The 15694-nt window shown below is 63.3% G+C and overlaps 3 protein-coding genes across 3 annotated transcripts in view; 1 reads left to right on the plus strand and 2 right to left on the minus strand.

The window, feature by feature from the left end:
- The window catches only part of AMH (anti-Mullerian hormone), a 3046-nt gene extending 573 nt beyond the window's left edge, over positions 1-2473 (minus strand). Inside the window, exons 1-5 of the mRNA XM_023733153.1 lie at positions 2029-2473; positions 1402-1544; positions 1081-1189; positions 834-993; positions 1-360 (exon numbers count right to left, since the gene is read on the minus strand). Coding sequence (XP_023588921.1) covers positions 1-360; positions 834-993; positions 1081-1189; positions 1402-1544; positions 2029-2473 — 1217 coding nt within the window. The remainder of the gene's footprint in view (positions 361-833; positions 994-1080; positions 1190-1401; positions 1545-2028) is intronic.
- Positions 2474-3517: 1044 nt separating this feature from the next.
- Positions 3518-13028, minus strand: SF3A2 (splicing factor 3a subunit 2). The gene is made up of 10 exons (XM_004378496.2): positions 12931-13028; positions 8214-8285; positions 7557-7719; positions 6690-6761; positions 6217-6263; positions 5688-5797; positions 5125-5174; positions 4879-5019; positions 4477-4545; positions 3518-4381 (listed from the first exon to the last, which is right to left on the minus strand). Exons 3-10 carry the CDS (start codon positions 7680-7682, stop codon positions 3518-3520), a joined length of 1479 nt encoding a protein of 492 aa, XP_004378553.1. The 5' UTR covers positions 7683-7719; positions 8214-8285; positions 12931-13028.
- A 161-nt stretch (positions 13029-13189) lies between these two features.
- Positions 13190-15425, plus strand: PLEKHJ1 (pleckstrin homology domain containing J1). Its single transcript, XM_004378497.2, has 6 exons — positions 13190-13335; positions 13459-13526; positions 13778-13844; positions 14568-14655; positions 14771-14834; positions 14920-15425. Exons 1-6 carry the CDS (start codon positions 13242-13244, stop codon positions 14983-14985), a joined length of 447 nt encoding a protein of 148 aa, XP_004378554.1. The 5' UTR covers positions 13190-13241; the 3' UTR covers positions 14986-15425.
- Positions 15426-15694: the final 269 nt, after the last annotated feature.

The raw sequence follows: 15694 nt of genomic DNA on the forward strand, positions 1-15694 counted from the left end.
GGGAGGCCCTGCAGCTCGGCGGCCGCTGCCTGCAGTTCGGCGGCCACGCGGCGAGCCAGGACCGCCGCCCACGGCGCCTCACCCGTGGGGTCCGGCACCGACGCAACGTCCCCAGCAGCGTCGCTGGCGGGCAGTGGCCGCAGCAGCAGTAGCGGCTCCTCGCCGTCCAGCAGGCGCTTTAGCGCCGCAGGGTCCGACAGGTTGACGAGACCCTGCGGGAAGGCGGCCAACGCGCCTGGGTCCAGGGTCAGGCGCGGCGGCGAGACCCGGCTCCGGGGGCCCCGCAGCGCGCGCACTAGGCGCGTGAGCGTCTCCAGGAAGGGGTCTGCCCCGCGCGGCGCCTCGGGCTGCGGGGACGGCCTGTGGGCGGGGGCGGGGTGAGCGCGCGCCAAGCGGGCCCCACCCTGGCCTCAGCTCCTTGCCGGCACCCTGGACCCCTCCCCGCTTCCTGAGAACCCTAGCCTCCCAGATCGTCCTTCCAGCACTCCGAGCCTGCCCCCCACCCCAAGCACCCTAGGCTCCCGGGCCCTCCTTCCCAAGCACTTTGGGCCTCTCCTCCACCCAATACTCTGGACCTCCCTCCCCTGCTTCGGAACCTGAACACTCTGGGCCTCCCCCATACATCCCCTGTACCCCCAATCCCTCCCTCCCTCCCCGAGCACCCCAACCCCCCCAGCCCCTCCTTCCTGAGCACCCAGGGCCTCCCCATCTTCTCCTCACCCGCTCCCCATCCGTTTCCTCCCCCGTGCACTCAGAACCCCCTCCCAGCAACCCTGGGTCTCCCTGCACCCCCCTTTCCCCTCCCCAGGTCCCCTCGTTGGCCTGGCCCCAACCTGGGCCACGGGAAAGGCACCAAGTCCAGTGAGCCCTGTGCGGGTAGTGGCGTGGGCCGGGGCCGAGGCAGCAGCAGCAGGGCCGGGGTCATCCTAGTGAAGCAGCGCGGGTCGGCGCCGAACAGCAACGCCTGCAGCTGGGCCGTGCCCAGGGGAGCACCTGCGGTGGGGATGCTGCTCAGGGGCAGGGTCCTAGGGGCAGCCTACATGTCCCCCACCAGCCCCCGCTGGCCCCTCCGCCGCCTACTGTCTCCAGGCGGCCGCAGGGTCAGTGTCAGCCCGGAGCTTCGCCAGGCATCCTCCGGGTGCTCCACGGCCAGCACCAGGTAGCGGGTGTTCTGGGATGGACAGAGGCCCTGCGGAGATGGGGGCAGCTGGAATGAGTGAGGCACGCCATGCCCAGCCCTATTCTGCCTGCACACAGCCCCCTGCCACAGGGCACCAGACCCTGGTCTGCTGGCCGCCCCTTCACAGTGCCGACCTCGACTGTGGCGCCTCCCGTTAGCACAGCCCTCCACCTCTGTGATTTGTCAGGGCTCTGGAGGACTGCCCCGTGGACTCCCCTTACCTGGGCACCTGGCAGCCCAGCCCCTGTGATGGTGGCCGCAGGGCCCGTCCCAGGGTACAGCACCAGCAGCGCCGGGTCCAGGGGGCCGGCTCCTCCAGGAGGGGGTTCCTGGAACCTCAGCGAGGGCGTGGGCTCCCACGTCACTGGCCAGACAGCAGGAAGGGGGACACCCAAGCCACTGAGGCCCAGACATCCCAGGCCTGACTGCTGGGAGGTGGAGCCCCCATCCCAACCGGGAGAGCTAACCCTGCAGGGACATGGTGGCTGGGATGACCAGCGGTGGGCAGGAGCGCTGCCGGAAGGTGTGGGTTCCATCTTTGTTCCTGGGCCTTTGGGGTTTCCAGATCTGGGGACCTCCTCGAGGGAGGCCCATGAGGGTCCCAGGGGAAGCAGCTCTCTGAAGGTGGTGGTGGCTGTGGGGACAGGACAGCTCACACCCTGGCTGCCAGATGTGTGTGGAGGGCTCTCCCCTGCTGGGTCTGTGGGTTCAGCTTACCCCACCCACATGGCTTTTTTTGTGGACTTGGGGGTAGGGGGGAAGGGGGCATCTTTGCAGGGCTCTGCGGTCTGTCAGCACCCACCTTTTCTGGAAGAAAGCTGCCCGGCTGTGGACCGGCCCCCACGTACCTTCCTCCAGGTGCAGGACCACCAGGTGCTGCCCCCCGGGCTGCCTGAGCCACGCGCCCAGCTGCTGCAGCAGTGCCAGGGCTGCCTGCCCTTCGCCAGGGGCGCAGAGCCCGAAGGTGGCCAGATCGCGGGCACCCCAGCGGGCGCGGTACACGGCTTCCAGGAAGGCCTGCTCGTAGCTGCCCAGGGCTCCCACCACCCGGAAGGGGGCCCCACTCCCATTGCCACCCCCGCCCAGCGTCACCAGGCACAGGGGGTCCCCGGGGCTGTCCGGGAGTGGCCAGGCCCAGTCCTCACTGAAGATCAGGCCCCTGGGGCCCGAGGCTATCTCCTTGGAGAGGGCTGGGGTGCTCAGGGCCTCTTGTCTGGGGGTCCCAGCCCCCAGCGCAGCCCCCAGGGCCGCCAGCACCAGGGCCAGGTGAGGGAGAGGCGGTGAGGCAGGCATGGTGGTGCTGGGGGCTGGGCGGCCGGGCGGCCGGCCTTATATGGGTGCCTCCCCAATGCCTGGGCAGGGGGTGGGCCCTGAACCCTGTCTCCTCGTGGACGTGACCTTGGGGGGCAGCCCTGTGCTCCTGGGAGCCCGCGGGCAGGCCCGGAGGAGGCGTCTTCACAGGGTGCTTTCTGTTCTGTTCCCAGCTATCTTGCCTCTCCCCACGATACTAGACGCGGCCTGCTGACTGATTCGTTCAAGTGACGTCCTTGACTTCTCCCTCCCGAGGACAGAGTGGGTCTGCACAGGGAGGAGGCCGTCAGACCAGGAACAGGTCTGGCTTGGGTGTGGGGAGGGGACGCCTGAGACGGGGCCTGGGTGCAGGGCAGCCCCTGGGGTGCAGAGCTGCAGCCTGGGCCCTAGCCGGGCCCTGAGGTCCTGGGGCAGGTGGGCCTGAACTCAGCTCTGGGTCGCGCAGGCTGAACAGACACGGGTTCCCCTCAGCCTGGAGCCCCCAGACCTGCTCCTGGCCAGTGGCAGGGCTCAGCCACACCCTGCGCTGTCCAACATGCAGGCAGCAGTGGGAGCAGGGACAGCTGGGGCACCCAGTGTCCAGTCAGGGAGCCGCCACCCTGTGCCCTCCACACCCTACACTGTCCCACCCGCATGCACGCAGCAAGGACAGCTGGGGCACCCAGTGTCCAGTCAGGGAGCCGCCGCCCTGTGCCCTCCACACCCTACACTGTCCCACCCGCATGCACGCAGCAAGGACAGCTGGGGCACCCAGTGTCCAGTCAGGGAGCCGCCGCCCTGTGCCCTCCACACCCTACACTGTCCCACCCGCATGCACGCAGCAAGGACAGCTGGGGCACCCAGTGTCCAGTCAGGGAGCCACCACCCTGTGCCCTCCGCACCCCGCAGACACATGGTTCCACTCAGCGCCATAGGGAGACTTTATTTAATGAACCAGAGCAGGCCACGGCGCTGTATAAAAACACCCAACTGCTCTCTGCAGGGAAACGCAGGAACGGAAGCCGGCCTGCAGGAAGGGGCTACCCCTCAGTTGCCTGGCGGAGGGGGAGGGAGGCTGCCAGGGCCGTCGGAGGGGAGAGGGGGCCTCAGCATTGGGGGCATGGGAGTCGGGGGGTGCACTCCAGGATTTGAGGGATGCACCCCAGGAGCAGGAGGGTGGACCCCCGGAGCCTGGGGATGCACCCCCGGAGCCTGAGGGTGAACTCCTGGGGCTGCTGGGTGGACCCCTGGAGCCTGAGGGTGAACCCCCGGAGCCTGAGGGTGGACCCCCGGAGCCTGAGGGTGAACCCCCGGAGCCTGAGGGTGGACCCCCGGAGCCTGAGGGTGGACCCCAGGAGCCTGAGGGTGGACCCCCGGAGCCTGAGGATGAACTCCTGGGCCTGCTGGGTGGACCCCTGGAGCAGGTGGGTGCACCCCAGGGGCCTGGGGGTGAACGGCAGGAGTGGGCGGGTGTACCCCTGGAGGCTGAGGGTGAACTCCAGCAGTCGGTGGGTGCACCCCTGGGGCCTGGGGGTGAACTCCGGCAGATGGGGGAGGGTGGACCCCTGGGGCTGGGGGGTGGACGCCCGGGGCTGGGGGGTGGACCCCTGGTGCTGGCGGGTGGACCCCAGAGGTTGGTGGGTGAACCACCGGGGCGGGGGGGTGGACCCCGGGGGCTGGCGGGGGCAGCTGGGGGGGCCCGGGGGGCCCGGTGGGTGCAGGCCCCGTGGGAGGCATGGGTGGCAGGGGCAGGCCTCCAGGAGGGGGAGGGGGCAAGGCCTCAGGCAGCGGCGGCCGCGGGGGCAGTCCGTTCATCAGGGGCGGTGGGGGCCGCTTCACCCCTGGAGGCCCGGCCGGGAGGCTGGGTGGTGCGGGGGGCTTCTCCATTTTAAAATGGAACTGCAGGAAGAACTGGGGAGAACAACACAGAACAGGGTTCAGCAGGCAGCGCGGCACCAGAGCCCCGTCCCCACGGCCCTGTGTACGGGCCTCTCGGGACAACTCACTTGCTTGGTCTCCCGGTTCCAGTGGGTCCAGAACTTGCCCTCGGCCTTGTCGATCTCCCTGCTGGGCACCTGAGTGGGGGGAAGGGCCTTGAGGACCACGTGGGCCAAGGCTCAGGCAGGCACGCGGGCGGGGGGCCAGGCGAGCTGCCCTCGGAGGCCTGGGGAAGGTCCCAGACAGGAGAAGCCTTGTCACGAGGGGGGTGGGCCTCAGTGTCGGGGTCAAACAGGTGGCTCAGGTGTACCCACCCCCAAGGCCCGTGTTGTGGAGGCTGATCCCTGTAAGCACGCTGCACTGCAGCAGGGCAGATCCGGGTGCTCAGATGGCCTTGGGGTTCACGGGGGCGGGGGGCCAGCAGACCTGCCATGGCTTCCTCCCAGTCTCCCACGCCGTTGAGGCCCTACCTTGAAGGCAATGGTCTCGTAGGGCTCAGCGGCCATCAGCAGGTACTGCCAGCGTCTGTCCGGGGGCTCGATCCTCTGCTCGTAGGCGGACATGAAGCGGTGGCGCGGCATGATGCCCTCGGCAATCTCTGGGTAGTCAATCTGTGGCGATACACCGAGTGGGCAGCACCGTTCCTGGGGCCACTGTGGCACAGGACGGAGCCCAGGAGACCCCGGGGTCAGCAGGAAGGCAGGGCAGAGCCTCACCTGGAAGAGGAGACTCTGCTGGCCCACCTCCGTGTCCCTCTGCTTGGTCACTGCAAGGCAAAGGGGGCTCAGTCTAGGTGGCCCTTCCTCCCCCAGAGCAAAGAAAGCCCTGGGATCGCAGGGCGCCCTGGGGTCGGCCTGGCTCCGCCTGCTGAACCAGGGAGGTGGGAGCTGCCGAGGCCACAGGGAGAGTGCAGGTCGTGGCTGGGCAGCTACCACCCAGGGTCCTGAAGGCTCTGGCTACAGGTGGGACACAAGCCTGCAGCCACTGGGGGCGGCAGAGGGGGAGTCTCCTTCACCCCATCCCAGATCCCCACCCACATCAGCCTCTGCTCGAAGCCCCTCCAGTAAACGCCATCCACCTGGGCGTTCAGCTGTCTGACACCGTGGGCATTGGGGGTGCCCCCACCTCAATGCTCGGGCTAGCACCGGGTTGGGTCACCGGCAGAGGCCCAGCTGGGCAGTTGGCAGAAAGTGCCGGGACAGGCTTGGTGGCATCTCCGGGGGGCCTACCAAGGAGCCCATTCACCACTGGCGCCAGCTGCCACCCCGGACAGACTCACCTTTGTAGCCCGGGCGGCCGATCTTCACAAACTTCTTCACCTCGACCTTGACCTTCTCCGGCGCAGGCTGGGCTGGGGCCTCCTTGGCTTCCTTGGCAGCTCGCCGGGCCCTGCAGGCCGAAGGACGAGGCGCTGCTGGGGCTCCCTGCACTCAGGCCCTCAAGGCTGCAGCCCAGGTGCGGGGAGGTGCCGCCCCACCCACGTGACCCCAGACAAGTTACTGTGCTCATCTGGGAAGTGAGGGGCCAAGACTGAGGGCGGGGGCCCGGGTGCGAAGTGTGGCAGAGGTAAGGGGCGTCTCTCTCTGTTGTCACCTTCCCCACTACGCTGTTACCGGGGGACCTCTTGGTGCTGCCCCTCTGTGTCTCATCACAGACATCTGTCTCGCGAGCAAGCTACGTCAGTGTAGCAGCATGTGAAGAGTACCCGGCCCCGTGTGCTGCCGACCCTCTCCTCACCACGGCGACCCCCACAGCACCGGAAGGCCAGCGCGCTCCCGGGACACGGAGCCTGAGGCCTGGGTACTCACAGGTTGGTCTGATGCTTCTTCCCTTGGGTGTGCGCTAGGTAGCTGCCCTGGGGGAGGAAATACACAATGCAGACAGAGCAGGGCAAGGGAGCGAGCCTCCGGACTCAGCGACTTCCGGTCACCACAGGAGTGGGGGGCGCAGAGACCAAGGAGGGGGTGCCCGCACAGCACCCAGACCCCAGGGCCAGTGCAATGAGAATAAACATGCAGGACATCTGCGAACAGCCCAGGTGACCCAAGCGAGTCCCAGGAGGGCATGTGCAATGTGGCAGGAGACCCAGACGGAGCAGAGACCACCAGAGTCTCGCAGACGGGGCGTCAGCGCTTCGTGGGTGCAGGGTCTGTCTAGGGTGGGGAGGGGGGAGGACTTCTAGAAATGGATGGCGCTGAGGGTCGCCTGCTAATGCCCCTGGATGAGGAGGAGAAAGCGAGCCTGAGGGCTGGCGGAAGGCAGGAGGGAGCGGGAGGCGCACCTCGTTGTTGTGGAGCGTCAGGCAGAGCTTGCACTCGTAGGAGCCCAGGTGGTTCTTCATGAAGTACGGATCCTGGACAGGGACAAGGGGACAGGGCCTGCATCAGACACGGAAGCCCCGGCCAACCCAGGCCTGCCCTGCGGCACCCACGCAAACTGAGTGCCCTTCCACTGTCTGAACTGGCGCTGACGAGTGTGGCCTCTCTCTGCCTGTTGGCGCAACGCCCCCCCGGGGGGAAGACCAGGACCAGAGCCACCACGGCGCGTGGCCTGGCGGGCCGTCTGCAAGGCCGTGTGGCACGCGGTCACCAGGTGCTTGCTGAAATGAAGATTCCGGCTCAGTGGGGTGGGCCTGAGACTCTGCATTCCCCACATGCTCCGGGGGAGGCTGGGGGTGCTCAGCACCCTCCGTGCCCAGGACGCTCCACCACCGACAACAATCGGGCCCCGCGTCAGCAGTGCCAGGGAGAGAGACCCTGGTTTACTGCTAGCTCAGCACAAGTGAAGTAAAACCTTCCTGCTGACTCCTGTTGGGTGGAGCAATCTCAGCCCACAGAGTAACATCCCGGCCCCCATCCCGGGCCCGTTCTATACGCCTCAGGTTAACTGAAAAACAAAGTTCAGGCACCGAACAAGTCTTTCAGACATGGGGCTGACCGCATCCGGCGGCCTCTGCTGCTCCTGGTCAAGCTCCCCACTCGGACAAGGCAGCCGCAGCCCCACAGCTGCTGGAACCCACGAGGTGGGGTTAGCAGAGTCTGGCTGGGGGGCTTAGACGCGCTTGAGAGGCCCCACTCGCTGGCTGCTGCAGAGCCCCGAGAGCGACGGGAACCCTCCAGCGCAGTGCTGCGTCCCACCCGGGGCCCACCTTGTTGATGTCGATGGTCTCCAGGGCCAGCTGCCGCAGGCGCTCCCGGCGGTCCCGGTTGCTCTCCGAGGAGGACGCCACGCCCCCGCTTCCGGTCTTGCCGCCGGGTCGGTGCTGGAAGTCCATGGTGAGGGTGCCCGGGTGTCAGTGGAGCAGGAGAAACCTAGAGAGCAGAGGGGGAGAACTGCAATGTTGCGGAAGGCAACGGTCCCGCCGGTACGCGCCCTCGGCTTGGGGAGGTGGCACAGAGGGAGCCCTATTCGCGGGGAGACCAGGCTGCCACGCTTGTCTCGCAGCCCCACACAACCCCCAACAGGATGGCCCTCCAACCTCTGCCGTCTCTCCCAGGAGGCTGAGGGTCTCCTGTGGGCCAGGCCTCCAGAAACACGGAGGCCAGAATCTGCCTGGAGCGCGAGACACCTACCCAGGCTCGTTAACACGATCTTGGGGTGGAGGGGATCACTCCAGCCAGGGAACGCAGAGGCCCAGAAACCAGAAATGCTGAGCTCAGAGAGCCCCGAGAGATGGGGACGATGAGCCCTGAGGGTCTCATCAACAAGGCTCACCTCCTCCAGGAACCCCTCCCAGACTGTCCAGGCCTGTGGCGTTTGCTCCCTCCTCTGAATTCCCTTTCCGGTCAGTTACACTCACACCTACCACTTAAATTCTATTCCTCTGGCTCAGCAGTCAGTCTTCTCGGAGGCAAGGAAGATGTCTCCTGGGTCCCCCCTGCTGGACACACAGGAGACAGTCGCTGTCTCTGGGCAAGGCAGCTTCCCTGAGTCCCAAGCATTCCCTTCCACAGCCTCGCGGCCACCTCCCCCCCGTGCACCCTGTACTCTTTCTGCCTCAGCTGAAAGCCAAGCGCCAGGCAGCGTTCTCTGACCGCCTGACATGCAGCTCCTGAGTGTTCGACGTCTGCCCCTGGGTTTTAGACACACAACACCTCGTGTCCACTCACGGGGATGGGCCAGGAGCTGGAGTGCAGTCAGCAGAAGCGTGGCCCCCCAAAGATGTCCCTGTACCACTCCCCGGGACCTGTGAATACGGCACCTCCGTGGTAAAAGGGACTTTGTGATGGGATGTTGTGAAGGCTCTTGCAAAGGGGACATGATCCGGGATCACCCGGGGGGCCCAGTGTGATCACAGGGTCCTTGTAAGAGAGAGGCAGGAAGGTCAGGGTCAGAGGAGTAACGGCCCACGCAGAGAGAGACCGGGAGATGCTACCGTGCTACTTTGAAGATGGAGCAGGGGCTGTGAGCCGCGGAACGCGGCGGCCTGTAGAAGCTGGAGAAGGAAGGAAAGAGATTCTCCCACGGAGGCTCCGCAAGGAATCTGGATGCTGCTCAGTGAAGCGGATTTCAGAGAATACATTTGTTTAAGCCCCTGAGTTTGTGGTGAGCTGTTAGGGCAGCCACAGGAGACTCATACACTGACCGGCCCCCTAGACTTCCAAGTCTGGCCCTCCTTCACCCCGGTCAGGCCCCCAGAGCCGCCCGCTCCCATGGTTGAGCCCTGCCCCTGAAGCTGGCGCGCACAAAGTACATGGGTCACGGCTCCCTGTCCCGCGGCGCCCTCGCTCTGCACTCAGTTACCCTGTTCTTATCATGAACAAACAGGAAGCACCGCCGGGTATCTGAGGAGGAAAGATACCCAGTGGAAAACTCTGCGAGACGTACTGTTCACTCTCCTAATCCAACCTCTGCGGAGCGTCTCCGGGGTGCAGAGGAAAGGCTGCAGGCACGGGCTGACAGGCCGGGTTCAAATCTCAGCTCTGACTAGTCACACCTGTGTGACTTTGAGCATGTCACTTAACCACCCGAATCCGTCTCCTCATCTGCAAAATAGGACCCCCGCCACTACCTACCTACGAGCTGGTAATTAAAATAAACGAGGGAACCACCACCATCCTCTTTAACACAAGGAAATCACCGCAGCGAAACACTAACACAGAGTGCCAACTATTAACGAGTCAAAAACGCCCAAACCCAGCCCTCCGGGAAGTAAGGATGCGGTGCCTCAAACTGAAATTCAGTACGAGAACTTGAAGGTGAGAGTGAAGCAAATCACTCACAAAAGGGACGGAAAAAACGACTAAGAGGAAAAGCAAGAACTTAGACACGATTTCTGAGCAAGAACACAAACAAAGCAAAGGACTGTCCAAGAATAGGAGAACGTCATCGAGAAATACGAGGCCCTCGGCAAAGGGATTGTGAAATGTTACAACACCAAGGTCCAAGGGAGACCCTTCCACCTCTACTAGACAGAACAGGAGCCCTCGTGGTTCCATGGTTAAGCGCTCGGCTGCTAACCGAAAGGTCAACAGTTCAAATCCACCAGCTGCTCCTTGGAAGCCCTCTAGGGCAGTTCTACTCTGTCCTATAGGGTCGCTAGGAGTCGGAATCGACTCAACTGCAATGAGTTTGGTTTTTAGACAGAAAGAAAACCAGTCACAAACAAAAGATCCGAAAGCAGAACGGGATCAGCCCTCCCAGGAGCAACCAGTGACCGACGCATTCACAACTCTGGATAAAAGTGTATTTTCAACCTAGAATTTTATACCCAACCAAACATCTAATTTTGGAGACTAAGGGAGAGGGAAAAAAAAAGGCCATTTTCAGGCAAGGACTCAAAAAGCTCACTCTTTCTTCAAAAGCAACCACAAGATGTGTTCTGACAGACTGAAGGAAGAGGAAGATGGTCACACTGAAAACCAAGCCAGCCCAGAAAGCAGTGATGGAAAGCTCTAGGACAATGCCCCCACTGCAAGGCTAGAGAGCAGCCAGCGTAGACTGGAGGAGGAAGACAGAGATCTGGGAGTGAAATCTCAGAGCCAGGGGTGGAAATCAATGAATCAATTTGTTCAAACGCATGGAAAATAAAACTAGTGAGTGTGTGAGATGTTGGTACTTTCGGGGAAGAATTAACAATAGGTACAAAGAAAACCAGGCAAATGGGACTATGAGGAAAATTATCAGCTCTGGGGGGAAAGTGAGTGATACAAGCAAGCAAGCACATCCGCGGACGCTACTTGGTCTAGCAGCAAATGGTATTTTCACTCCTCAAAAACTTGTGATGCAATCGAGTCTGGGGTATGCAACAGAGAAGTGACGATGGGTGGGACAAATAAGCAAGCCCTCACCAACCCTAGGAGGAATCCAGCAGATAATGTCTACAACGGATAAAACAACAACAGAAGCACATATTTACCAAGGTAAAGACCAGAAAAATCGCCTTTAAGAACTGAAAAGAGGCGGCTTTTCGGAGCTGGAATTGGGCAAGAGAAGAGGGATCACAAGTTTTGATAAAAACATTATCATTTCCCTGTTAGCTGCTGTCTTCACAGCGCCCCCACGCACAACGGAACAAATCGCGGCCTGGTCATGCGCCACCCCCGTGATGGGTTGCAGACTGGACTGCAGGATCCACAGGGTTTTCACTGCCTGATTTCAGACGTCGATTGCCAGGCCTTTCTTCCTAGCCCATCCTAGTCTGGAAGCTCCACCGAAACCTTTTCAGCATCCCAGCAACATGAAAACCCCCACTAACAGGCGGACTGGTGTTGCTGCGCACAAGGCCCACTGGCCGGGAACGGAACCTGGGTCTCCTGCATGGAAGGTGAGAACTCTGCCGCTGACCCACCGCTGGCCCACCGCTGGCCATTAGCTCCTTGATCCGAGCAAATACATTTTCCCAGAGCTTCTCCCAGTTGTTCCCTGCTGCCCGAGGTAGCACAGAGCAGCAGTGCCGGGCATCAAGGTCTGACCACTGAGGCAAGTCACGTGACCTGGGGACCACTTATAAAATGGTGATGGCTAATGTTTCCTGGTTTATTTAGGGTGGGTAACACACATCACCTGCACGGCCTTTGTAAAGTCAAATGCAAATTAAAAGGCTTAAATCCCCGTGAAAATGGGGGAAGGAGCTCCCCTCCTCCATGATTTTCTTTAGAATTCACTTTGTTGTCGTCGGTGGCATCGAGTCGATTCCGACTCATAACGACCCCGAGTGACAGAGCAGAACAGCCTCAGAGGGTTTGCTAAGATGGTGCCCTCGCGGCACAGTGGTTAAGAGCTCCGCTGCTAACCAAAAGGTCGGCAGTTCGAATCCACCAGCTGCTCCTTGGAAACCCCGTGGGGCAGTTCTACTCTGTCCTATAGGGTCGCTATGAACCGGAATAGACTCCACGACAAGGGGTTTGGTTTTCAGTCTTTACTGGAGCAGATCGCCAGGTCTTTCTCTCAAAGAGCAGCTGGTGGGTTGGAACCACCAACCTTTCTGTTAGCAGCTGAACAATTAACCGTTGCACCATCAGAATTCATTTTAACTTGTCAGCCGTAAACAGGCGGCCCAGCCCTATCTGGTCCAGACAGATTAGCAAATGAACAATTATGTTGAACGCCTCAGTGCAACGGGACATATCTATTTAGCCACACAAAGGATCAGATTCCCTTCTGCCTGCGCTCTCTCTTCAGTGGATTACCTGTGATGCATGACTTTCTGGCTTAGTATGTATTGAACGATCAAACTTTTCTTTTCTTTCTATCTTCGTGGAGAGGTTTTCGGGGTTGGGCATGCACTCTGTTTTCACTATTTCTCCCCCAATACTTTATTTAATTTAACCCAGAGCCAGTTACCTATGGCACCCCCGTATTACAGGATCTGAGGCTCCACGGGATTCAGGGCTTGTCCCGCGATCAAAGCCAGGCAACTAACGGAAACAGAACAGTGCCCAGAAGAGCCCTCGGTGACACAGAAGCAGCTCACAAAAACTGCAGCCGCGATTACTGCTACCCAGCGGCCCGACCGCAGCGGGTCTTTCTCGGGAGAGAACCGAGGGGACAGAGGGAGTGTCGGGCTGGCCCCCGCCGGGCAGGGCTCACCGCTGAGCTGGGATGTGTCGGCACCGGGGAGACCGCGGGTGCAGAAGGCCCGACTTAGCCGGGCGGAAGCGGGGAACGCGACACGGCCGGCCGCCCGCCCCCCAGCTCGCGCCCCGCAAGCCGCGTGCCCCGCCGCAGGCGCTTCTCTCCCGCATCTGCTCCACTCCAGGGAAGCCGAGCCCCCGATGGCCGCCGCCCTCGCCCCGACCCGCCCGCTACTCACTCGCAACGCACGCCACCACCACTCGGCTCCCACGTCGCAGACCAGCGAAGCACTTCCGGGGCAATCGGCGCAGGGCCGCCAGCGTGCGCATGCTCGACCCGCCCAGAGGCGCGGGCGAGATGCTCGAGCGGCGCGAGGGAAAGGGGACGGGGCTCAGATTACGGGCCGGAAGTCGGAGCGCGCGTGCGCACAACGCTCTCGACGAACTCTCCATTGCCTTCAACTTTCACGGGGTCAGCTCTCGCGAGAAGGGTGGGTTGGTACTCACCGTAAAACGTTATTGTTCCTCTTCGCCTGCTCCTCTCTTTCCGTTAAAGCGCGCCACCAGTCTTTGGGTGGTCCTTGATTCTGTTGTCACCCTGCGTCCAATGTCTTGTGGTGATGTAATCACTGTCCACCGCCCCCGGGACACCAGCGCCACGCGCCGGTTATTGACAAGCTGGGCAGCCCGGCGAAGTGCTCAGGCGCATTGATCTGGCAGCACTTCCGGGCTGCGCGTTGAGACTTTTTTGGCGCCGGCAGGGACGGCGGCCGAGAGCGCGGCGCCCGGAGATCGGCGTTCTCCCCGCCGGCGGCGCCATGCGCTACAACGAGAAGGAACTGCAGGCGCTATCCCGGCAGCCGGCCGAGATGGCGGCCGAGCTGGGCATGCGGGGCCCCAAGAAGGGGAGCGGTGAGCGGGGGCTCAGGGAGCTGGGGCGCGCGGTCTCCGGGTCTCGGGGGTCCGGGTTAACCGGGGGCGCGGGCGCGGGAGTGGCCCCTCGCCGCGCGCCCTAAGCCCGCTCTGCGCCCGCAGTGGTGAAGCGGCGGCTGGTGAAGCTGGTGGTCAATTTCCTCTTCTATTTCCGGACGGACGAGGCCGAGGTAGGGGTGCCGTCCGGACAGAGTGGGGGTCCTGGGAGGGCGGCGGTCTCAGGGGAGAGCGGGACCAGCCCGCCTTTGTTTGGAGTCCTTCGTTTGCCCCTCAAGCTAGGAGCCGGGCGCCGGTCCTGTCACTCTGCTCACCCAGACTCTCCTCCTGGGATCCGCCCCCAAGCTGAGGAGGAAGCCCAGAGCAAGGGGCACCCTGGGGAAGGGTGACTTGCGCCCCCATCCGCTCCTTCGTGTGTCTCCAGCCTATCGGAGCCCTGTTATTGGAACACTGCCGAGTCACCCGGGAAGAGCCCAGCGGCTTCTGCATCAGTGAGTGGGGTTGGTGGCAAGGACACCTGGTCCCCGGCACTGACAAGCAGGGGTCCCCGTCGTCCCCTCCCCAGGCGCCCGAGGCTCCTTCTGTCTCCCCAGCCTGGCGCCACCGCTCCCCAGAGACAAGAGGCCATTGTCCCCGGCAGCTCAAGGTCAGGCTTCTGGGGCCGCACACCTCCTGTCCACCTGCCAAGGCCGTTGCAGGCGGGGCTCCTCCCCAGCGGCCTCGCCCCAGACTTTGCCCTCCCCGTGGGGCCCAGGCTGGACTGTGGCTGATGATAGTGCGGGGATGACGGTGGGGAGGAACCACCTGGCATCCACGCTGCTACCCCGAAGGCCACCAGAACCTTCTCTTTTGCATGAGTTAAGGATTGCTCTCTTGGGATGTCTCGGTCCCCGGCCCTGTGCTGTGGTCCCTCTTCTTGAGGTCCAAGTCTGAGTGGGGAGATGGAGCCCAGGACAGGGTGCCCAGTCCAGTGTGGTGGTGGTGGTGGGGTGAGGCCGGGAGGGCGGCCTGGAGGAGAGGGCTGACTTCCAGACAGGGGAAGGTCCACGAGCAAGGCCGTGAGGTGCGAAAGCTGGGGCCCCAAAATGCTGGGGTCACTGCACGCTGGGACGTGGCCGGTCGGGCTGGAGCCTGGGGAGTGGTGAGGGTGTGGACAGTGGCAGCAGGAAGCCGAGGCCCGTGGCCAGCGGGACAGACAAGGCCGCTCTCTGCAGGCTTCGTGGACACGGAGAGGAAGTACCATTTTGAGTGCTGCAGCGAGGAGCAGTGTCAGGAGTGGATCGAGGCGCTGCGCCGGGCCAGGTGAGGGGGAAGGGGGTCGGGCATCAGCGGGGCGGGGCGTCGGCGGGGTGTGGCATCGACGAGGCGTGGCCTCCCCCAAGGAGACAGGGACCACTCACCGCCGCCATATCCGCAGCTATGAGTTCATGCGGAGGAGCCTCATCTTCTACAGAAACGAGATCCAGAAAATGACGGGCAAGGTGATTGTGGGGCGGGCAGGCGGGCGGGTGGTGAGGGCCTCCTGGGCCCTGGGCTCACTCTGTCCCTGCCCTCGCCCCCTCCCAGGATCCCCTGGAGCAGTTCGGCATCTCCGAGGAGGCCCGGTTCCAGCTAAGCAGCTTGAAGGCATGAGCCCCCAGACTGGCAAGGCCCCTGCTCGGGACAGGACAGCCCTCCCCGCCACCTCTCGCCCCCCCCGAGTGGGCTGGGTTTGTGGTGGGAGGTGTTCTGTCTTCCCCCAAGGCCGGGTGGGGTGCAGGGCTGCCTTTTGGAAGGAACGCCCATGGACTGGCCACCCTTTGGGGCGGCTGCTGCTGTAGGGTGCGGGGGACAAGCGTCCACGTTCCGGCGTCGGGCCGCCCGGCCCCCAGACCCCCCGAGGGGGGCAGGGGTCCCGCCGGCTGAATGTAGTCAGACTGTGAAGCTGTGAAAGGTGTGGGGAGCGCGCCGCCTGCCCCGATGTGAACTCCTGCTGATGGAGAGGCGATGCCGTGGCCACGCCTCTGGGCAGAGCTGGACAGGGCCACCCTCGCCCCTGCGCTCCTGTTGAAATAAATATACCTCTTTTCACTGGGCGGTGGTGACCTGAATGAGGGGAGACTGGAGGATCCGCCCGTCTGTCGGTTTAGGGGCTTGTGGCCGCGTGGTGGGGAGGAGCCCAAAGGCCCTGGGCGGGGAAAGGTCCGGACCCCACGGACCTCTAGCACCCACAGGCCCTGAGGGGGAGGGTATGAACAGTGGTGGGGTAAGGAGAACCCGAAAGTGACCCCTCTCCCCGACGTGCCCTCCCCTAGGATGTGGGCGGGACCTGACTTGGGTCTAACCAATCAATTAAGGGAAA

The sequence above is a fragment of the Trichechus manatus genome, unplaced genomic scaffold (genome assembly GCF_000243295.1).
Source record: "Trichechus manatus latirostris isolate Lorelei unplaced genomic scaffold, TriManLat1.0 scaffold00057, whole genome shotgun sequence".
Classification (NCBI taxonomy): domain Eukaryota; kingdom Metazoa; phylum Chordata; class Mammalia; order Sirenia; family Trichechidae; genus Trichechus; species Trichechus manatus.